Source organism: Bidens hawaiensis, unplaced genomic scaffold (genome assembly GCF_021521415.1).
Source record: "Bidens hawaiensis isolate Kalapana, Puna unplaced genomic scaffold, B.hawaiensis_p1.1 tig00014198_1, whole genome shotgun sequence".
Lineage (NCBI taxonomy): Eukaryota > Viridiplantae > Streptophyta > Magnoliopsida > Asterales > Asteraceae > Bidens > Bidens hawaiensis.
Window position 1 is genome coordinate 540269 of NW_027492221.1, and position 22248 is coordinate 562516.

The following is a 22248-nucleotide window of genomic DNA, read 5'->3' on the forward strand; positions in this document are numbered from 1 at the left end:
ATAATAGTGTTGTTCGAATATGTGGGAACATATTGAGTATCATCTATTTTAACTGGTAGTAGTACTGTAGAAGCATGTATACCTTGTCTAATTGTATCACATGATATAATAGCATTATATAAGTTGAAAATGTTGGTAACATCGACACATCGTCCAATTAATGGTGTTGGAGCGAAGTATATGGTTGTCTCCTAATGTCGATGGAATAAGTGAACCATTTTATAGCATCTTTTTTAAGACTATACAAATACTTAAGAATCGCATTCCACAGTTTCACTTAGCAAAGAGATAAAAAAAAAATAAACGTTTACTTCTAACGATGTGGTTGGCAGTGGTTTCAGGAGTGGTGCCGCTACTAATATGGCTTTTGAGCTGGTGGAACGATGTATGGTATGGACTAGTAACCGCAACTTTGCGTTCATCTGAAGGCGGCACTGATTTGCCTCCTGGCTACATGGGTCTTCCGATCATTGGTGAAACGTTCACATTTCTTTGGTACTTCAAATTCCTTCGCCGACCCGACGATTACATTAATTCCAAGCGTAGCAAGTAATATATTATAGTTTTATTTTTTTGGTTTTGAAATTTTTTTTCTACCGCCTTTTATATTAACTTCCATCTTTTGCTTATATGATCATTGATTATGCAAATGAATAGGTTTGGTGATGGGATTGGAATCTACAAGACACACCTATTTGGTAGACCATCGGTGATCGTGTTTTCACCAACAGCGACCAGATTTGTATTTCGAGCTGAGGAAAGCTTCATATTGGAATGGCCAAATGTTGAGCTTGTAGGCAAAACTTCAGTAGCGTCGGTTCATGGGAAAACACATGCCAGGCTCAGAAGTTTTGTTATCAGAAGCGTTAACCAGCCAGATGCTCTTCGTAGGATCGCTAGCATCGTTCAACCTAGAATTATATCGGCCCTTGATTATTGGGCTAAACGTCATACAATTACCTCATACAAAGAGATCAAGAAGGTTACATTTGAAAACATCGGCATGTATTTTGCTAGTTTTCACCCGGGACCTACACTCGATATGCTAGGGGAATGCTTTACTGGATTGGTTAGGGGGATCAGATCCTACCCATTGAATATACCAGGATTTGCTTATTATCATGGCCTTAGGGTGCGTTCTGTTCTCATTCATGATTCCTCAACTTTTGATAATAATAAATTTGACGTGCATGTTTTAACTTTGTGACAAGTAAATATTTTGGTAGTGTCGGAGAAAAGCCATTGAGATTTTCAAGGAAGAGTTAAAGAAAAGGAGGAACAACTTTGAGAATGAAAGTAATGAATCTGTGAAGGATTTAATGGATGGTTTGATGAGGTTGAAAGACGAAGAAGGGGCCGGATTAAGTGACATTGAGATTCTTGACAATATTGTTAGCATTCTTATTGGTGGCTATGAATCAACTACTCTAACCATGATGTGGGCTGTCTATTATCTTGCTAAATACCCAGAGGTTCTACAAAAGCTTCGGGTACGTTACGCCTTATTCGTGTTCTAAATGTTCATCTTCTCTAACATTTCTAAAGTTTTTACTGTTTAGGATGAAAATATGTCTCTTAAAAGTAGCAAGGACGGTCAATTTATTACAAGTGATGAGATTTTAAAGATGAAATACACCATGAAAGTTGTGGATGAAACGATCAGAATGGCGAATATTGCTCCATTTCTCTTTCGCACCACAACAAAAGATGTTACATATAAAGGTTTGTGATTGATGAATATTACACTCACTTGTTTATCCTGTTCTTGTTTAACATTGTTTGTCGTGTAGGACATACCATACCGAAAGGATGGAATGTAATGCTCTGGATTAGGTATCTCCACACGGCTCCTGAGAACTTTAATGATCCGTTGTGTTTCAACCCTGATAGATGGGATGTAAGTCTCTTGGTGATCAAGATCATAATCTTTATTTTGTACTTCTATATTTACTTTTTCCATATTGTATCATAATGTATGATCCTAAGGTATCAATGGCACCTGGAACATACCATGTGTTTGGTGGTGGATCAAGAATCTGTGCAGGAAATATGCTCGCTCGTTTACAAGTTGCTATCTTTCTCTATCATTTGTCCACAGGATACAAGTAAGTAGTCATTTGAATATTGTACCATTTCATATATTGGATAATACTGTCTATTGTTGAGTTCTAATTAAAATGATATTGTGCAGGTGGAAATTGGTAAATCCGAATTCGAAAGTGAAGTATCTCTCAAATCCTAAACCAGAAGATGGTGCAGAAATTACCATTGAGAAACTTGAATTGTGACTTAAGATATACCACACTTTTAGTGACTAGCAAACCCGCCAGCAAAGTGTTGTTATTTAATGCCCAAGAAATATATGCTAGTGTGTTAAAGTGTGATTTCAAGTTTTTGAATCAAAATCATCTGTTTTGACTAACTTTGGATAATAAACAAAGTAATAGACGCATATGTCTTGGAATTACGAAATCTCAGCGTTTAGTAATTTTTTGAAATCTTGAGATTATTACAAGTTCGTAATAAACATATATTTTCGCTTAAAATTCCACGTGAAAATATGATAAACTACAATTTTTATTTTACATGCCACAAAGTCGCACAATTTGAACCAAAAGTTCAAAAGATCAAAAAGCTTTGGGGGGTGGGGGGGGGGTGGCGGGTTTATGGAAGTGAAGAATAAAACAACGCAATACCTAAAACTTACTTTATACTCCAAGAACTCTAGGCGAGTTCTTTACATGTTAGGGAGAATTATGATGGGCACATAACCTAATTAATGGATTCAACGAGGGTCGGGAATATTAAGAATAATAAAGAAAACGACAATTAATTAATATCAACTTGATTCTGAAGATTTTTCTTGGTTTTCATTTAATAAGCAAAGCGCAAGCTATCACCTTCATAAGGCTGATTAATTACCACATTTAGTATCTTATATGTTGTATTTAATTTCTTTTTCACTCAATTTTAATGTTAGAACTTATAACACTAGTAATTACCATGTGCAAGCAGATGACATTATTTGATATTTGCAGTTTGTGCTACATGTTCTTGTCAAATTTACAATTTAATTTAATATAATGTATAATGTACAAATGTTGATTTCAAGAGCTCCTTCCATCAATTTTCATTTGACTGAACCTTTTGAGTTACCAGCACACCTAATGAAAATGCAAAGATTGCAATCACAACAATCCCTTTATTATTTTTTAATTTCTCCATTGCAAGTTTTAAATATAAAACAGCCTCTTGCCCCCATTTCTCATCAAAATGCATTCCATGTTTCTCTTTTTTATTTTTTTCACCTGTCTTTGTTATCACTTTCATCTTTTTCATCTGTATATGACTTACTTTCACCATCTTTGTTATCACTTTCATCTGAATCTGACTTACTTTCATCTGATACCGGTGCTGGTGATGGAATGTTGCCTTGTTTCATCTCTTGGCGTTCGTGTTCAACTTTCTTTGGGACTGAAATATATAGTATTTCACCATCAAGCTTCCCTGTTATGTTTTCTGTGTCTGCGTTTTTTGGCAATCTAAAACGTTGTTCGAATCGCTTGTATTTATTCTCTCTAACCTGCCTTTCTCCGCTAACTATTAAGTGAGTTTTGTTATCGACTTGAAGCTTAAGCTCCTGCCTCTTGAAATCTGCAGTACAAGAATAGCCATAATATTCTAGAGTTGGTTTTATTTTATTTCGAGTTTGTTTAATTATTAGTCTTGTCTTTAATGGTGTTTGGTTCATATTAATAAAAAGAGTCGATCATAGTCTTGATCAAGCTCTGTGTTTTAGTTTCTTTTCTTCTTGGTTCTGATCTAACGCGTGCCATTATATTCTATCATTCTACAATCTTTTATAAATGGCTGGATTTGGACCATGTGTGATGTCTCAAATGAAAAAGAAAAAAAAAACGTTAAAAGGTGACTCGTTTAAATAGTTGAAAATCACCCAAAAGTCTATAGGTGTTGTATATAACTTTTTAAATCATTTTATTTAAGAACTTAATTAATAGTGTGCTAATATTATTTATTTTCTTATGATTAAAGTGTTAATTGTTTATAGAACTCTTAAATTAGAGATGAATAATAAAGTGTTTGCAGGTCATTAATCTAGTCCAACCAAGTATATTTCAACCAGATAAAGTGACAATTTTTTTACTTGTTACTCAATACGGCTTAACCGTCATTTTATATAAGTCTCTAAAATATAAATTTAACAATAAGATGATGAGTTTACCAGGAAGATCAACAAGGAGGTAATGACACGTTGAGTCTTCAGTCCATGCCGCAGGAGGCACAAACTCTTCAAATACCAAACTACTTGAACTTGGTTTGTTATCAAAAGGTGAACTTCCAGGGACATGTGCCATCGATAATAAAGGACAAGTAATTTCTATGGTATGTGTTGGAAGTATATAAGTGAAGATATTAATTATGGATGTTTAGTTTATTACATAATGGGGAAAAGGGACAGGTTTTATATAGGGCATGATCGTAATTGGTAGTTGTTACTTTGATTTCAAGAGATGGTAAGGATATATTGAGATAACCTTTCTTGCAAACGTACTAGTTTTTATTCCAAACTTTAGTGTTTTGATATTGGTTTAGCCTGCCTCATCTTATCCATTGTCTTTGTTTTGTTTTGTATGTCCCTTTGGACCCAAGTTTCGTGGGTTCAAGGCCATCTACGCAAATAACCATTTTGGCAGAAGGTTTTGTACTTTTGTTCAAGAATATAATAAGATTCCAATTTACGGAATGGTAAAGGTTAATACTAGCCGGTAAGGATCATAAAAAAAATAAAAATAAAAAAAACAAATAATAAAAGAATGAGAAAATTATGATTTTTATCCCTGGGTTATATGCGCGGGGACACAATGCAAGTCTGATTCTTAAATAGACGGTCAGGACAGAAGGGCACACTTGTGCATGCCCGAAAACTGCGAGGGCGCTGATCTCTTAATTTAAGAATCAAATTTGTATTGTGCCCCGCCCGTATAGCCTATGGACATAAATCATAATTTTTTTTAAAAGAATACAATATACTTTTATTTATAATTCCTATTTTCTGAATGTGGAAAATCATGAAAATTTCAAAATGGGTCATGATTGCTATTTGTTATTGAAATATTGGCAAGTTCGTGTTTGGCGTATTCGCATGTGTAGCAAACTCAAATTAAATAACTTGTAGCATGGCATAACATCAGATACAGGGCTTTAAGCGAACCGAATCGAACAAAACCTTGTTCGTATTTGTTCGTTAAGGTTTTAGCTGACAAAATGGACGGGTTACGAACACATAACCAAACAAAGTTTCATGTCTACGTTCATTCTTAGGGAAATGAAGTTGTTGTGTTTCTTTTGTGTTTGTTCACGTTCGTACATTAACTTTTTAGACAAACACAAATGAACATGCTACTAAAAACAACCATATTACCCGTCAATTTTGAATAAAAATTGACACATAATCACCCAAATTCCTAAGGTACTTGCCATAATATAAAAAAAATAAATAAATAAAATAAAAAACAACTTAACATAACAATCATATAATCTTAAATATATATAAATGAAACCTATAAAATCTCTCTGATTGTTTCCTACATTCTTTCAAGCTACCGGATTGTTTTATTTGAAAATGGTGGCTTCTCATGCATTTGACTCGAATTCACGGGTATGGGTCTCACCAAACCCATATAACCCTTCAACGCGTTATAACATGTCATTATATTAAAACTAATCTCATCAAAATTTGATATGAAAATCCTATAAAATAGTGATATACTAAAAATTATTATCCACTTTTTTAAAAAGATATTATTTATAATTCATAAATAATTTTATAGTAAAAAAAATATGCGGGACATGGGTCTCACCAAGCCTAGATATCTTTTAAACGGGCTATAACATTTCATTTATTTGTAAAACCATTTCATCATCAAACCCTAAATATATTATTATCTCTTTTACAATAAATAAAATTAAAATTAAAATAGATATAAATATTAGAAATGCCAAATGAAAACAATCCTCATAATATGAGAGATAAAACCTAATCTACTATTATAATAAACAAAAATGTTGTTGTGCCAAGTGGCATCTATTTGATCCATCTTTGTGACACTTGGCAAAACATTATTTAACCACCTTATTTAATATTTATTTAAACACCTTAAGTATTTTCCATTTTTTTTTAAATTTGTCTTCTTTTGTTTACAATTTCTCAAATTGAAATTAAAAATTATTATTGTCTTCTTAAACTATCTTTGTTAATAAGTATTATTAAATAAAAAATTAATATTATTTCATGATTTTAACACATTCGCTTATGAGTTTACTAACATGATTTTCTCCCTAATATTAAACTTTAACTAAAAGAATTGTTTCTTAATGAGGTCCTTTTACAATATTTGTTTTAAAATTTTAATATAACATTCTTTTGTTTTTTACGATTTAATGACTTATACAAGATAATAGTTTTTTTTACTATAATTATAACTTCTATTGTATTCCATAAAAAAAAATTAATAATAACATGCTCAAAAGCTTAGAAACTAATTTTTATGTAATCTTACTATCCTATGTGTTTTTTTATTAAACTTGGTTTATTTCACATAAAAAAACAAATGTTATAAGTTTTGGACAACCATCCAACAAATGGTAATTTTCATTATCGGTCATGCGATGCTACATACTAATGTGCATCAAATCTAGATAAATACCTTTCAGGAAAAATACACGTGAATGTGACCAAAATATCTGACGATTGCTACTATCCAAAACCTATAATGGTTTAATGTTTGTTTGGGATGTTGTGTTGCTTTGAAAAAGTGAAGCCAAAATATCTTATGGTCGCTACTATACCAAACCTATAATGGTTTCATGTTGTTTGGGATGTTTTGTTACTTTGAAAAAGTGAAGCTGTTATTTATATTTAAGATAATGTTTTTTATGTTTTAAAGTATCTTTTCAATTTTTGTGGATTAACATTGTTTTAAACTCTTAGAATCCGGTGTGTTGCTTAGCTTTTTTTTAAACCTTTTCAATTTATATTGCTTTATGATATAATGTTTTTATTTTAAATTTGTGTATTGTTTATTTAAGTATTTGTATGACTTGTATCAATTTTTTTTTAAACACTATCTTCTTAAAAAAATATAAATCTCTATATCAAACTAATATTAGGACTAAATAATTATGTTTTTAGTAATATTCGTGTGTTATTAGTAAGAAAAGTTTGATTAAATAAATTATACAAGGACATATTTTAGAGATTTATGTCACACTTTCTAAATTAAAACTGGAGATTGAGTCAATCTTCTAATATTCTATGAATAGGGTAACTAAAAATGTTGTATATGAAGAAATTTTTAGAGATTAATGAAAATTTACCATTTAATTTTCTTTTTTTTTATTTTATGAAAATTTTATTTTATTCAACGTTGTAATACATATTTTTTATTTTATGAAAATTTTATTTTATTTTTATGAATTTATTTTATTTTATTTAACGTTGTAATACATTTTCATATTCATTCATCTAATACCAAATTAGTATAAGTATTTCACATTGTTTTGTTCTTTTGTTAATGTAGTTTGCTCAACCCGTGTATACACAGGTACTTAACCTAGTAAACATAATATATCAAAATAATGTCTCAAACTAAATTATAAGTTTCACAAACAGTCAAGTGTTTAATGAGATATGAGCTTCCAATTACACAACCAGATTTTTTTTCTTTGGATTTGGAATATTTCTATGGTTGAATTTATTTTATCTAGCGTCAAAGTTTTTGGGTCGGCACGGGATAGGTCGGGTCAAAGATGAATGATTATTGATAATTTAGGTATTAAGAGGGTTGAAATGTGAAAATTGAGGGAAAAAAAACAAAAACCAAATTGTAAGTAAACAGGGATGGAAGCAAACCGAACGAACACGAACAATACCTTGTTTATGTTCGTTTGTTAATGAAATAATGTGTTCACGAATGGTTTACGAACACTTACCGAACGTGATTTATATTCGTGTTCGTTCATTAAGGAAATGAATGTGTTCAAGAACGATTCATGGACACAAACGAACACAAATAAAATTGACGAAACCTAGAGATTGGGATCGATGTACTTATCCATGTGAATAATGAAAAAGGAAATGAGAAGAATGCATAAACTTGGAATTTTGGTTTACTATTTTATGTTATGGGTAATAAATTAAATAATATAAAATGTTTAGATTAAATAAAGGGAAAATTCTTAAAATAGCCCTTTTTAGAGTGAAAAGGCCCAAAATATCCCTTTTTTCCTCAAAATATTTTAGAATTTAGACTGTCTAGACGTATTTGGAAAAGATTAAAATAAAGAGGGAGCATGCCAAATTTCGAAAGAAAGTTAGGGAGGAGACGAGATTTGAGGAAATAATGAAGGTAAAGTCCAAATTTTTTTGAAATCTTGGAGCAAAAGTTCAAATTTTTCTAAAACTTTTTTTCTCAAAATACCGTCTTGAAAGACTATTTTTTTATGTTTCCTACTTTTTCGTCTATTTTTCAAATTCTAGGAAAAAGAGAAAAGACGAGAATCTACCACCACCGTTCGCCTTCTACCGCCACCATCCACCACCACCCACCGTTCGCCACCAGCACCATCCACCCCCACCACCCACCCACCGTCCGCCACCACCACCCAAAATAGCCCTTTTAGGAAATTTCCCAATAAAGGGTTATTTTATGACTTTTCCCTTAAATAAATGTATAAAGAGCTATTTTGCTACTTTGGGAGGAGCTATTTTTGGAAATTTCCCTAAAGGGCTATTTTGGACTTTCATGAACAACATTAGCAAAGATTGTTTAACTAATACTGAAATTTCTTGTAAAACCAACCCCGTGTACTGCCCGTAATCGATTTCATCTTCGTCTTTCCGGTGATTCCTTGATTATCGGTACCTTTCTCTCTATACACTCATACTGGCATGTTTATTGATGTGATATAACAGAGGCGCATACTTAATCAGCTGTTGGGTTATTATGTATGTTCCGAATTTGATTTGTTTTGTAGTTGGGTTCTGTAAGATCAATATAGATAGTATACTGTTTAATAGTTTTAGCAATTTCTAAAGTTGTTTGGTGCCTTAGTGACTGCCCACCAGATGTTCGATGAAATGCCAATGTGAGATGGGGGCATTTATTGTCAGCTGTTTTATGCCTTACTGATTGCCCACAAGGTGTTTGATGAAATGCCAGTGTGAGATGTGGGTGTTTATTGTCAGCTGTTTTATGCCTTACTGATTGCCCACATGGTGTTTGATGAAATGCCAATGTGAGATGTGGATATGGGTGCTCAGACTGTAGGGCTGTTCAAAAAGCTCGAAGCTTGCTCAATGTGGCTCGGTTTGAAAGTGAGCCGTGCCGACTTGGCCCAGTTAGAGCTACTTAGTGTTTAGAAAGTGAGGTTGGCTCGGCTCGGTTTGGCTCGCTTGTTAGGTCTGCTCGGTTTGGCTTGGATTATTTTACTTTTAATATATTCTAACTTTATATACATATAATATGTTATTGAAAAATTTTTTTTAAAAAAGAGAGAATTGGGGGAGGGAGGGGGGGGGGGGGGATATATCCCTCCTGAATGCTGCTCAAATCCCAATTCCTAATATATACAAGTTTGTTGAAATTCATTTAATTTTTCTTTTATAAAACTGACCCAAACTGCCAAACCAAGCCGAGCTCGAGCTCAAATTTTCGGTTCAGTTCAACTTTCAATACTGAGCCGAGCCCGAGCTTACCTTGGATCGGCTCGGCTTGACTCATGAGCAGCCCTAGCTCATAGGCATGTTCAGATACCATGTAGACTGTGAAATTCCTAACTAGAAATTGCATGAAAGTTGACAAATAGCCCAAGATGTTAAATTTCAGTTAACTATGATTGTATGTACTTACATTTTCTAAATAATATTAGTGATCAAATATTTGTTTGGCATACTTGCAGGTGCAACCTTATTTAATTTATAGAATCTACATCTGGTTAACAATGGAGACAAAGAAGAAAAAGGGTTTGGTTGTTGAAGATTACCCAATCGAAGGGCTGTCAATAGCAGGACATGAAACTTGTGTAATTCTTCCAAGTCTCAACTTAGCTTTTGACATTGGAAAATGCCCTCAACGAGCCATTTCTCAACAATTTCTCTTCATTTATCACGGTCACATGGATCACATTGTAAGTCTCTCATTCTCCCTCATTGGTCTTTTTCTTTTATTATTAGTATTAAGTTCTACTTCATTTCGATAGCATTAAATCATAAACATTATTCTAGGGAGGATTACCTATGTATGTTGCGACTCGTGGTTTATACAGAATGTCCCCACCAACAATCATTGTACCAAAAGTTATCAAAGAAAATGTTGAAAAAATCTTTGAAGCACACCGTGCAATGGACCAGTCAGAACTCAAGCATACTTTGATTGGATTGGATTTTGGTACAAAAAAATTGAATTGCAATATTATTGTTGTTATCATTGTTATTTCTATTTGCTAATTTATACCAGTAAATCTGCAGGTGAAGAATTTTACTTGAGAAAAGATTTGAAAGTAAAAGCTTTTAAGACGTATCACGTCATACCAAGTCAGGCTAGTTATCTTTACTCATCATTGTTGTATGTTTTAGTTAATACTCAACATGAAAAAATACATTAATACTTAATTATTGTTGTTTGGAACTTTGGATTGTAACAGGGTTATGTAATTTACTCAGTGAAACAAAAGCTTAAGCCCGAGTATGTGGGTCTTCCAGGGGACGAAATCAAGAAGTTGAAGTTCTCAGGTGTGGAGGTTTGTCTTGCCAATTTTAGCTAACTAAATAATATCATATTCAACAAAATATAGTTAAGTTGGTGAATATATATTGTTGGCAGATAACATACACGACAACATCACCCGAAGTAGCTTTTACAGGTGATACTACATCTGACTTTATAGTTGATGACAATAATGCTGATATGTTGAAAGCAAAGGTTCTCATTATGGAGGTAACACGTGTTGGATGTTTGTCTTTTCTTTTAGTATTAGAATTACATGTTTCTTTTTTCGGGTCATGCAGAGCACGTATGTGGAGAATACAATGACAGTGGAGAATGCAAGAGACTATGGACACACGCATTTATCCGAGGTCAAATGGTCAAATCTTGTTTTTTATGTTAGTGCAGAGTCTGCAGACGACATATTTCTGATCTTTTGTTTTGGTAATTCAGATAGTTAATTATGCAAGCAGATTTGAGAATAAAGCCGTTGTATTAATCCACTTCTCAGCGCGGTATCAGTTGAATGTAAGTTTTAACATCTTTTGTAGTATCATACCATTTCATTGGATTTGAGCTAGTAGTTATAATATTGATTTTGCGTGAATCAGGTTATTGAAGAAGCTGTTTCTGCACTGGGTCCGCCATTGGCAGGCCGAGTTTTTGCACTTACAGAGGGCTTTTAGGATGGTTGATGCTGCATTCTTCTGTTAAAAAGGATGAAAATGAGGTGGAATTGGAAGACTTGCTCCTCCTTTCATGCATGAAGTGTTACTTTACATGAAGAACTTGGACTGTAAAAGTGTACAAGATGTTTTGAGTAAACATATTTATTTTCCTTGTATGTATTTGATTATTCACATGTTTAATCAACCCCATAATCACGATTGCTTTTTCATTTTTAATCACTTAATATTGAATATTTTCAAAACAGCTAAATCACACTTCCAATAATTATACTCCAAAATCTACATTATTGTCTACTATCTCACCTCAACCATAGAGTATGAAGTCAATAAATGAGTTTTTCTATGTTTTCCTTGTAAGCCCTATAAAATGGCACTGAATCCTTTGGTTGATGATGATATGAATTTATAATATTATATCACCCAAATATCTTGTGCCTTCTACTACCCCCCAAAGTTTCATATTTCAATCTAATACAACAAAGCATGATTAGTGATTCCAATTATTTCATGGATTTTTGAATTTATAAATATTATCTAAAAAGAGTACCGTTAATAATCCCGTGGGTACTTATACCATTAACAGAACACTCATAATTTATTGGGTACTATACGAAGTCATAGGGAATGCGAGGTGGGTTATATTTATGCAGATTGGTTTAAAGATCATAGTAACAATTACATCGAAACAGAAGGTAAGCGGGCAACAAGCTGCGTCGCTACCTCTTTTTGAATTGCAAAACACAATCTTTTAAAAACCACTTTCGCAATTGTTACGATGATCTTTAAACCAGTCTGCATATATATAAGGAATCAAATCGATTTATGGATGAAATCACATATGGGTTATTTTAGGAAAAATCAATGTAACTGTTACTATGATTACATTTTATATCTTTTAGAGCATATGTGATTTCAATGGTATTTTAGAGCATTCACATTCAATTCCCTACCATATATTCATATATTATCATATAACTAAACTAAAAATTACTATATTTTTTCTCTCATGTTCAATTAAATAATACTTTTTATATCTTTATCATTATCTTTTCTTTCTATTTCACTTACAACCACTTTTCAAAAATATTAAAATATTATACGATATGAATAGTGAAACCCGAAATTTAACTTTTTCATATAACATTTTATCTCTACTTTACACACAATCACCCATAATCATACTATATAATTTACAAAACTCTCTCACACAAATATAAAAGATAAGCTGAGAATACTCTAAATAGAACTTAAGTACATATGGACAGCTTACGAAAAACAATATATATTTTCTCTTATCGTTCTTTTTTTTTATAATAAAAACTTTCAAAACTAATCAAAAAATCTCCTAATATTAATTAAAAAGAAAAAAAAACAATTTTGACGAGGAAAAAACGTTAGTACTTCCCGACACACACTCCGTACCAGTCACCTGTTCAAATCTCTAAACAAAACTATTAGGGGGTGTTTGGTAGAGGGATTTGATTGGGGAGAAATGGAATTAGAAATATTTCTTTTGTTTGTTTTCCACTTTTCATTTCTATTTCTCTTTCTATTTCTCTAAAACTAGAGAATTCCATTTCTCTTTAAAACAAAGAGAAATCCATTTCTCAGCAGCCTCCTCATAGCATGTCACCACCTCGTCTCCGGCCACCACCTCGTCTCCGGCCGCCACCTCGTCTCCAAGTCTGCAACCGCCACCTCGTCTCCAAGTCTGCAACCACCACCCCGTCTCCGCCGTTCGCAGTGGTGAACACAGAGATGGTAACCGGTTGTAGGTTGCAGGTGGTACGGGTGAACGGAGATTAGGGTTTCAAGTGGTGGTTCGTGGTAGGTTAGTGTTTTCAGATGGTCGGATGATTGTGGTCGCAGGTGGGTGACAGTGGTGGTGGAAATCGGCGGTGGTCGCAGGTGGCTTCTGATTATCATCATCATCATCGCCACCACAACCACCACCACAAAATCTCCAAAGAGGCAGTGACAGATCTGAGCCTCCTTTTTCTATATCTTATGTTCCAAAAATTTAAATCTTTTTAATTTCTTGTGTACTGTGGTTGAAGAAGGGGATTTGGTGGCGGCAGCCGGTGGTGGTGGGTTGTGGTTGAAGAAAGGGCTGTGGTGGTGGTGCTGGTGGTGTGGGGCTGTGGTGGTGGGGCTGCGGTGGTGAGTGGTGTCAGGTTGGGTGGAGGTGGGGTTGGGTATGGTAGAGTTCTCTGTTTATTTTCTCGTGTACCAAACAAGAGAAATGATTCTCATTCTCCATACCAATTCTCTTTCTCTGCAATTCCATTTCCATTTCTATTTTCTCTCCTTTTTCATTCACTGTACCAAACACCCCCTTAAAAACAAAACACAACACAACACAACACAACACAACCAAGGGTTTCGAATCTCACCACGAACTTCACAATGTCCATGCTTCGACTCTGTAATAGAATCAAGAACAACGCCTCATCTTCTCCTTCTTCCTTAGCATTCTCAAGGTATGTTTGGTACTTTCATTATCCTACGTAATTATGGTTCCCATGTCTCCATCGGACCTTGCTGGTTTAATTAAAGACATGCATGCCCAATTCTTAATTCGCAAATTAAAGCATTTGATTACAAATGTCTTAAAATTAAAACAACCGGGTTGGGCTTAAAATGGTACAGCCCGGTTGTACCGGGAGGCCGCTAAAAGTCTAAACCCAAAATACCTTGGGCTTAAACCAGTATTACTGGTAATTTTGGCTGTTCAAATTATAAACCGTTCGTCCAATTTACGGCCAAAACTAGGCCACTAGGGGTGCAAACGAGCCGAGCTACTCAAGATTGGCTTGTGAAAAAGCTCAATCGAGCCAAGCTTAAACGAGCTCAAGCTTAAAAGTAAGCTTGTTTAATAATTATTAAACAAGCCCAAGCTACACTTATCGAGTTCGAGCCGGCTCGCGAGCCAAAACGAGCCTGTCATTTGTGTAATTTTTTAAATATATATACATATATATTTACATGTATATGTGTATATAATAATTAATAAATCAACAAAATTACTAAATAATATATATATTAAATTTATATATTAAATTTTAAGTGAAAAAAAAATAAAAATATATAAAAATTAATTAATAAATAGTAAACGAGCCGAGCTCGAGCTTGAAAAACTACTCACGAACCGAGCTCAAGCTTTAGAATGAAGATCGAAACAAGCCAAGCTCGAGCTCTGTGTAAGCTAAACAGTCAAGCTCGTTTGCACCCCTAGCTAAAGCATACCGGGCTAGTGAGCGGCAACCAGTATAAACTGGTTTTTAAAACATCAAATTTTGATTATCTGTTTATATATGTATCTTGAAAATATTTAATTATGGATGGATGTTGATATGCAGGCTCATTTGTTCTCTACAATTTGCCACTGTTAAAGCCAAAGAGATATCAGCCTCTAAGCCGGCCGAAGTACTCAACTTGGGTAAACATTATTCTTACATTCAAACACTGATCACGATTTATGAAGTCTATAACATGACTGTCTAATTAATTGGTTTGTCAACTTATCCAGTCCAGGGTAAATGGATGGAATCCGGGCATTGGAACACGATTCCTGATCCTCTAAACGGGGAATCATTCATTAACGTTTCAGAAGTAGATGAAAATGGAATCAAGGTACATATGATATGGCATCTTAAGTTACTACCTTGGTATCTTTCTGAGTGGAAGTTTATTAACTTTTATCATATGTTTTGACATTAAATCTTGATCAGCCTTTTGTTGAAAGTTTATCAAAGTGCCCGAAACATGGCCTGCACAATCCGTTTAAATCACCCGAGAGGTTTTTTTCTTCATCCTGTTAATTATTAATTGTGATTATGTACGGACACTTGTAGTGATACTGGTACTAATTAATGTAAACGATTATTATTTATATAGGTACCTTTTATATGGAGATGTATCTTCAAAAGCTGGCCATATGCTTTCCCAGCCTGAGGTATTAATTTGCTTGTGTATTTTTTTTTTCGCATTTTAATTGTTTTAATCTTTTTTATTATTTCAGGTTTCTGATTTTTTTGCAAAGCTAATACAACGGGTCTCGCCGAAGAGTTACCAGCAGGCTCTTGGTGAAGTTTATGTTACCGGAAATTTTTTAGAAAACTTTTCTGGTGATCAGGTATTCTTAAAATATGTTTATTTTTTTATTAGTTAATTGCTATTTTTTTTTTAATTTCTTTTAAATGGCTGACAGGTGCGGTTTTTGGCAAGGTCTTTTGGGGTACCTGGGAATCATCTTGGGCAACAAAGTCATGGTTTTCGATGGCCTTATGGTCCTGTAAGATGCCCTTCACATATTATTATTTCATTCATTTCATTGTCTATTAATTATATTAATTTATTGTCTTTGTGCTTATTATACCTGTAATTACAGGTGGCGTTAATTACACCGTTTAATTTTCCTCTAGAGATTCCTTTACTCCAGCTGATGGGAGCTCTTTACATGGGCAACAAACCTGTCCTTAAAGTTGACAGCAAAGTGAGTCTTTTAGCCAGATAAATAACTTATATTTATAGACATTGATTATTAAAAAAAATGTTATAGGTTTGTATTGTTATGGAACAAATGCTTCGGTTACTTCACGCTTGTGGGATGCCGGTTGAGGATGTTGACTTTATTAATTCTGATGGAATGACAATGAACAAGCTGCTTCTAGAGGTCGGTTTCTTCACCTTTAACACTTTATGGTAAAAATAATATTTGTTTTCATTCTTTTAAATATATTGAATTATTATCAGGCACATCCACGAATGACCCTTTTTACGGGTAGCTCAAGAATAGCAGATAAGTTGGCTTATGATCTAAACGGTCGAGTCAAATTAGAAGATGCAGGATTTGACTGGAAAATTCTCGGGCCTGATGTTCACGAGGTTTTACTATAAAATCTTGAGAATTTATAAATTTGCAAGATGAGTTAAATTGCTGAGCTGTCATTATTGACAGGTGGATTATGTGTCATGGGTCTGTGATCAAGATGCATATGCATGCAGTGGCCAGAAATGCTCAGCGCAGTCATTATTATTCGTTCATGAGGTTTGCTTCTTCACTTATTTTATTAAGACCATATTTTTATTATTTTATTATTTAACCTTTTCATATATGCAGAATTGGAACAACACCTCACTCATGAGTCACTTGAGTTACCTTGCTGGGAGAAGGAATCTTGACAATTTAACAATCGGCCCGGTTCTTACAGTAAGTTATTATTAAATAACGAGACTTAAAAAGGTTATTATTATTTCCAACAGATTATTTCAATATTTTTTACATTTCATCTTGTTTTATCAGCTTACAACAGAAACAATGCTAGACCACAAGAACAGTTTGCTTAAAATACCGGGATCAAAACTACTGTGGGGCAGTGAAGAGCTGGAAAATCATTCAATTCCTAAAATATATGGTGCTATTAAACCGACAGCGGTTTTTGTTCCACTTGATCAAATTCTAAAACCTGAACATTATGAGCTTGTTACAAAAGAAATATTCGGGCCTTTTCAGGTGATCAACATTTAACTTTACTACTATTATAATATTACATTATATTATATTATTTCTTTAATTCTTTCTGGTGGTTGGTTAGATTGTTACCGAGTACAAAGACAGTCAAATCCCGATGGTATTGAAGGCGCTTGAAAAGATGCATGCACATTTAACCGCTGCTGTTGTCTCTAATGATCCTTTGTTTATTCAGGTATATTGACTAAACCTTGTTATGATATAATACTATATATTATTTATTATGCGGATGCAATTTATTTTCAGGATATTTTAGGGAAAACTGTTAACGGAACTACTTACGCCCTGCTTGCGGTGCGCGCATATAAAGTATATATGTGTGAACCCTCGGGTGGGCAAAAGTAAAATTGCACTAATTTTGACGTTATTTTACCAATCTCGTGAAAATAACGTTAAAGGTGGCGGAAGGTTAATCAGGCATCATGTGGTGGCGTTGATAGCCGAAAGACAAGGGCACATGCACCAATCAGCCGGTGTCCCTGATGATTGAGTGCTATGTGCCTTATGTCCAAGGCTTGATGCAAAACTACTATCGAGCCGGGGGTCTCACCGGAAGCAGCCTCTCTATCCCTATGGGATAGAGGTAAGGCTGTCTACATCTTACCCTCCTCAGACCATAGCATTGCTATTGGTGGGATATACTGAGTACGATAATGATGATGATGATGTTAACGGAACTACTTATGCTGGACTTAGAGCAAGAACTACAGGAGCACCACAGGATCATTGGTTAGTATAAACATGTTTAATTTTTCTTTTAATTTGTTTTTTGTTCAAGTTTGACCTCGTATTTTCAGGTTTGGACCTGCTGGAGATCCAAGAGGGGCAGGAATAGGGACTCCTGAAGCAATAAAGTTGGTGTGGTCATGTCATAGGGAAGTTATTTACGACATGGGTCCCGTCCCACACAACTGGCAAATCCCGCCTTCAACTTAAGCTGCGCAATATATGGTCTCTAAAACGGCTTGTTCAAAATTTTGATGTCCAAGTTAAGCTAACATGAAAGTATGATGACAGTTGTTTTATTTTATCTATTATGAAGTTGAGCCAATTTAAGGACCAAGTAGTGGTTCTAGTGCGGATGTTTAAATTTTATGAGCTCTTAAATTTTGAAGGAGCATTTCCAATCTAGTTGTGAGTCAATTTAGATTCGTCATATTTCATTTATAAATTTTTATAAAACCAAACACTAATTTAATTCTTTATAAATTTCTTTATTTGGTGTTTAAAGCACTAGTTAAATTTTATAAATTTTTATAAAATTTGGGAATGAGCACATGCACAAATGTATTTCCAAATTACAAATTTCATAAGCTGAAAAAATCTTGACAAGTAGCATATTTGATTTGCATACCACTGATTAATCAACCAACAAGCAATAAAACCAAACAAATAAAACAAGAAATCCATAGTTATGAGTTTGCACACCACACTACCAATCTATCCAAAGGAAAAGCCTCCAGTAAAACATTGAAGACATGACCAAACAAAATAAAAACTTAAAATATCTTCAAACAAGCTTCATGTTCATACTTTATACCATTCTTCAAGCTTCCACCAAACTAATCTCTTCCACTTGAGGAGCAGCATCCTACAATATCACACAACAAAATGTTCTTAGAATATTAAAAGGTAATTTCTTATTTCAAAACACAATCAAATTATTCTCTTACCATGTTCTCTTTGTTTTCTTCTATCACTTCCTCAGTAGGAGAGACATCCAATTGAGCTGAAAATGAAAAACACATAAGTTTCAAAACATATGAAAATCATAATCAATTAATCATATAACTCTACTTGCATCAATGGTTCAGTTACCTTTTTCATCAGCAACAGGGGTCTTAACCTTTGGTTTCTCTTTGTTGGATTCTTGTTTGATTATCTTCTTGGTAACCTTTTCCACCTTGTTCACTGGAGCTTTAGTTTTAGACACAAGATTACTCTTTTTTGTAACTTCTTTGACTGATTCTTTTGCTGCTGAGCTGGCACTGTTTAATGATTTGGGCTTTAGCTTTGAAGCTCCAGTAGCAGAAGACAAGCTTTGTGCATCTTCATCTTCTGGCACATGAGAACAAGTAACAGAAACTTGCAGCTGTTCAACGCTTTCTTTTATGTCATACTTCTCAAACACATCTTTTACAGATTCTCCAAGATCAACAAGATTATGGCGGCAAGCATAAGACTTTAGCTCATCTTTCAATAACTGAACATTCTACAATGCAAGATTTTAATACAATTAAAAAACCATTAATCAATATGAACAAAAACAGTGTGTTGTTAGTTTCATTACCTCACACCCAGCTTCAAGGGCAAGCTTAAAGAACCCATGTGACAACTGATGTTTTCCAGCAGCTTCAGACAGTTTAATGTGAGAGAGCCAGTATGATGCTGATGCCAAAACAGTAAACTTTCTCTGACTTAATGATCTTGAAACATCTGAACCTGGTGTGACACTTTTACCCTTGATGTTGCTAGTCCCTCTTGCTCTGGCTTCCGATATTGGAGTGATGTAGCCAACTGACTTAGCGGCAGGACTGACAATTGGTTTGCTGGGAATGGACAGTCTTCTAGGAGGTTTAGCAGAGTTCTCTTTGGTGGACAATTCAAGAACATCAACACTTTGACTCACACTTGATTTAGGCTTTCCTCTGAACACATGAACCATTATTAGTTACACTCATTTTACTACACTTTTATTAATCAAAATACATATTAATTTCAGTGTCGTCATAATAGGTTCTAGGCTGATTACAACTAACCGTCCCCTAAAAATAGGTAATCAGTCAAAATCTTATTAACCGGATCCAATCATTTAAAAAAAAACTCATTTTTACATGTAAAAACTCATTTTTGTATAACCTTTTTGAAAGATTTTGCATATAAATACACGTATAAGTCATTTTAATAAATAAAAAACTCAAAAAATAGTAGTTGGTAACCCCATCGCCTGACTAGCCCATAGCTAGTTTTACAACATCAATTAATTTAGATTTTTTTTATATAAATTACATAATTATGAAACATTTTCAGTCAAATCAAACAAAACTCTGTTTTTCACAGTAATATGCAAACAATTAACCTAAATAAACACACCGAAAAACCATTTCATATAAACCCAATTAAGATTTTTAGAAACAATTTAACAAAATTTATACACAATTAACTAATAAAGGCAAAACCTTCTAGAAGCAGAAGCAATCGACGGAGAAGAAGCAGCAAGCTTATCTTCCTTAGGCTTAGACGCCGATCTGAGTGGATACCTAAGAAGCTTGGACGATTTTGCCCCTTTGTTTCCTGCAATAACAAAACCCAATTAGGGCAGTGGGGTTAATTGAAAGCCCATAATAGTAAAATTGAATACGGGAAGCGGATGATTGGTCCTTGAGAGTGTCTTCCATGACAGAAATTGTGTTAATTGCAGAGAAAATGGATGAACTGAATTGGGGATGAAGTTAGGGTTTGTAATTATTATTATATAAGGGAGTGGGTGAAATGGGCGGGAAATGTTGGGTTTTGAAACTTAAATTGTTTGACGTTAGAATTAGTAGACGCTCGTCGATTTGAATCTTTTGAAGGCAGGGGATGGAAGTTACATGTTTAGTCCTCCGATTCGGTTGACTCTGACTTCTCAGTATTCAAGTACCTTATATGAGTCGAAAATTAGGCCCCAATTTTATAGTAATAAACATAGATTCAAATGATGTACTTTAATAGCTAACTGATGGTTTGTGAAGCTCACCTACCTCCTCCACGTCTTTTAGTTCTACCTCCACATGATGTTGCTTTTCAACATGTTCTTACTCTTCCATTTCTTCTAGTTCTACTTCTACGTGCTCTTACTCTTCAAATGTGGTTTATGCATATATTTATGTCAAGCTCTAGCTTGAGGCTTTTAATTTCTTCATCTTGTTTTCTCATTTAACGTTTTTTGAGCATCGGATGAATGTTTGGAGACGTAATTTCTTAAATTCAAAAGACGTGAAAACCGTTGACAACTTTTTTTCTTTTTTGAACTGTGATTTTCCATTCAACAAAAACCAAAAACCTTAACTAACAAAAAGCTAGCAAGGTAGACAAAAAACAACAAAATAGTACACCTGCAACGTTTTCCACCTATCCCACCAGACATTTAAAAAACAAGCATTAAACAATTAATCATTTCTAGCAAATAAGTATCAATCAATTAGGGTTCACTATTAAACAAAAACATTAAATTTATGACTCAATAAAACATCCAACTCTAACAATTATCAGTTAGGGCTAATTGTATAAATCATGGAAGTGAAAGAATAAAACAAATAAAGGGAGTATACCGTAGTGGTGGTGAGTGATTGTGTGGTGGTGCCTGGTGGTTAATGTTGTGATAAGTGATTGTTGGTCCACGTATTGTCACACCCCAACCTAAGGCGGAAATGTCGAGGCGTGATCCGATTGCTCACAGCTCGAAGATACTATCATAATATAAATGTGACGATATCTATTTAATTATTTTATTTCAAATGTGCACACAATATTCAAATACAACAATACAAGTCAAATAAATGTATACAATCACTTAAATTCAAGTTTATCTTCAATATAACCCTAAGGTCTTTCTAAGTGTCAATCATTCAACTCAGACAACCTGTATATACGTAGAAAATGGAGTTTTGTCAATAACACATGTTTAGTGAGTTTACCACCAAGTTTTGACACCAAAAATAATGTTAATATAATAAATAAGCAAAACGTAATAAATGCGGCAAAGAAATCAAACCATAAGCAAATAAGTTGTCGACTAAACCATTGCCAAGCGAATCGTGCGCCGGTAAATCAACCATGAGCAAATAAGAATAAGACCGTTGCCAAGAGAATCGGGCGGTGGTCAATAGTATGAGAACCCTCTCCAAGGGGATATGTCAAACTATTGCATACAAAAACAAATAAGCACATAACAAACAGATTTGATTAATCACACACAATTACACGTTTGCTATTTTTGATATATATATATATATATATATAAATATATATATATGTATATGTATGTATGTATGTATGTATAGTATGATATACGCATATGTCCCCAAAACATTTGTAAAAATTGAGTAAAATATGGGAATGATAAAACTCACCTGATCGATTAAGCTAAACGGGAATGAATATGTCAAGAAAGTGAAAATCACACTCTTCGAGAATTACCGACAATAATCATAATTAAATAATATAATATTATGAGCGAATTATAAATGATGTAACG

At 33.8% G+C, this 22248-nt stretch overlaps 4 protein-coding genes across 4 annotated transcripts; 3 read left to right on the top strand and 1 right to left on the bottom strand.

Annotated features, from left to right (window-relative positions):
- Positions 1–302: 302 nt before the first annotated feature.
- Positions 303–2404, top strand: LOC143546053 (ent-kaurenoic acid oxidase 1-like). Its single transcript, XM_077037802.1, has 8 exons — positions 303–549; positions 658–1132; positions 1227–1490; positions 1560–1722; positions 1791–1897; positions 1987–2105; positions 2192–2336; positions 2370–2404. Exons 1-7 carry the CDS (start codon positions 320–322, stop codon positions 2286–2288), a joined length of 1455 nt encoding a protein of 484 aa, XP_076893917.1. The 5' UTR covers positions 303–319; the 3' UTR covers positions 2289–2336; positions 2370–2404.
- Positions 2405–9986: 7582 nt separating this feature from the next.
- On the top strand, positions 9987–11591 carry LOC143546054 (tRNase Z TRZ1-like). Its single transcript, XM_077037803.1, has 8 exons — positions 9987–10209; positions 10307–10469; positions 10550–10620; positions 10726–10821; positions 10905–11018; positions 11090–11158; positions 11241–11315; positions 11399–11591. Exons 1-8 carry the CDS (start codon positions 10024–10026, stop codon positions 11471–11473), a joined length of 849 nt encoding a protein of 282 aa, XP_076893918.1. The 5' UTR covers positions 9987–10023; the 3' UTR covers positions 11474–11591.
- A 2291-nt stretch (positions 11592–13882) lies between these two features.
- On the top strand, positions 13883–17945 carry LOC143546055 (putative aldehyde dehydrogenase). The gene is made up of 17 exons (XM_077037804.1): positions 13883–13956; positions 14836–14915; positions 15006–15109; positions 15208–15275; positions 15374–15431; positions 15498–15611; positions 15687–15770; positions 15867–15971; positions 16038–16151; positions 16232–16363; positions 16437–16526; positions 16599–16688; positions 16782–16991; positions 17074–17184; positions 17256–17273; positions 17656–17738; positions 17807–17945. The coding sequence occupies exons 1-17, from the start codon at positions 13883–13885 to the stop codon at positions 17943–17945; spliced, it is 1674 nt and encodes a 557-aa protein (XP_076893919.1).
- Positions 17946–18379: 434 nt separating this feature from the next.
- Positions 18380–20428, bottom strand: LOC143546056 (uncharacterized). The gene is made up of 6 exons (XM_077037807.1): positions 20371–20428; positions 20189–20303; positions 19300–19657; positions 18828–19221; positions 18683–18738; positions 18380–18600 (listed from the first exon to the last, which is right to left on the bottom strand). Exons 1-6 carry the CDS (start codon positions 20405–20407, stop codon positions 18556–18558), a joined length of 1005 nt encoding a protein of 334 aa, XP_076893922.1. The 5' UTR covers positions 20408–20428; the 3' UTR covers positions 18380–18555.
- Between the last annotated feature and the right edge of the window lie 1820 nt (positions 20429–22248).

What these genes read in the sequence shown, in the direction of transcription:
- LOC143546054 (XM_077037803.1), top strand. Translation starts at nt 10,024, where the DNA reads ATGGAGACAAAGAAGAAAAAGGGTTTGGTTGTTGAAGATTACCCAATC. An exon ending in GACACACGCATTTATCCGAG is followed by an intron (nt 11,159 to 11,240) that starts GTCAAATGGTCA and finishes TTGGTAATTCAG; the next exon opens with ATAGTTAATTATGCAAGCAG. An exon ending in CAGCGCGGTATCAGTTGAAT is followed by an intron (nt 11,316 to 11,398) that starts GTAAGTTTTAAC and finishes TGCGTGAATCAG; the next exon opens with GTTATTGAAGAAGCTGTTTC.
- LOC143546055 (XM_077037804.1), top strand. Translation starts at nt 13,883, where the DNA reads ATGTCCATGCTTCGACTCTGTAATAGAATCAAGAACAACGCCTCATCT. An exon ending in CCGTTTAAATCACCCGAGAG is followed by an intron (nt 15,276 to 15,373) that starts GTTTTTTTCTTC and finishes TTATTTATATAG; the next exon opens with GTACCTTTTATATGGAGATG. An exon ending in GGAGCACCACAGGATCATTG is followed by an intron (nt 17,739 to 17,806) that starts GTTAGTATAAAC and finishes TCGTATTTTCAG; the next exon opens with GTTTGGACCTGCTGGAGATC.
- LOC143546053 (XM_077037802.1), top strand. Translation starts at nt 320, where the DNA reads ATGTGGTTGGCAGTGGTTTCAGGAGTGGTGCCGCTACTAATATGGCTT. An exon ending in AGGTTCTACAAAAGCTTCGG is followed by an intron (nt 1,491 to 1,559) that starts GTACGTTACGCC and finishes TTTACTGTTTAG; the next exon opens with GATGAAAATATGTCTCTTAA. An exon ending in TCAACCCTGATAGATGGGAT is followed by an intron (nt 1,898 to 1,986) that starts GTAAGTCTCTTG and finishes TATGATCCTAAG; the next exon opens with GTATCAATGGCACCTGGAAC.
- LOC143546056 (XM_077037807.1), bottom strand. Translation starts at nt 20,407, where the DNA reads ATGGAAGACACTCTCAAGGACCAATCATCCGCTTCCC. An exon ending in ATTGCTTCTGCTTCTAGAAG is followed by an intron (nt 19,658 to 20,188) that starts GTTTTGCCTTTA and finishes TCATGTGTTCAG; the next exon opens with AGGAAAGCCTAAATCAAGTG. An exon ending in CCCTGTTGCTGATGAAAAAG is followed by an intron (nt 18,739 to 18,827) that starts GTAACTGAACCA and finishes TTTCATTTTCAG; the next exon opens with CTCAATTGGATGTCTCTCCT.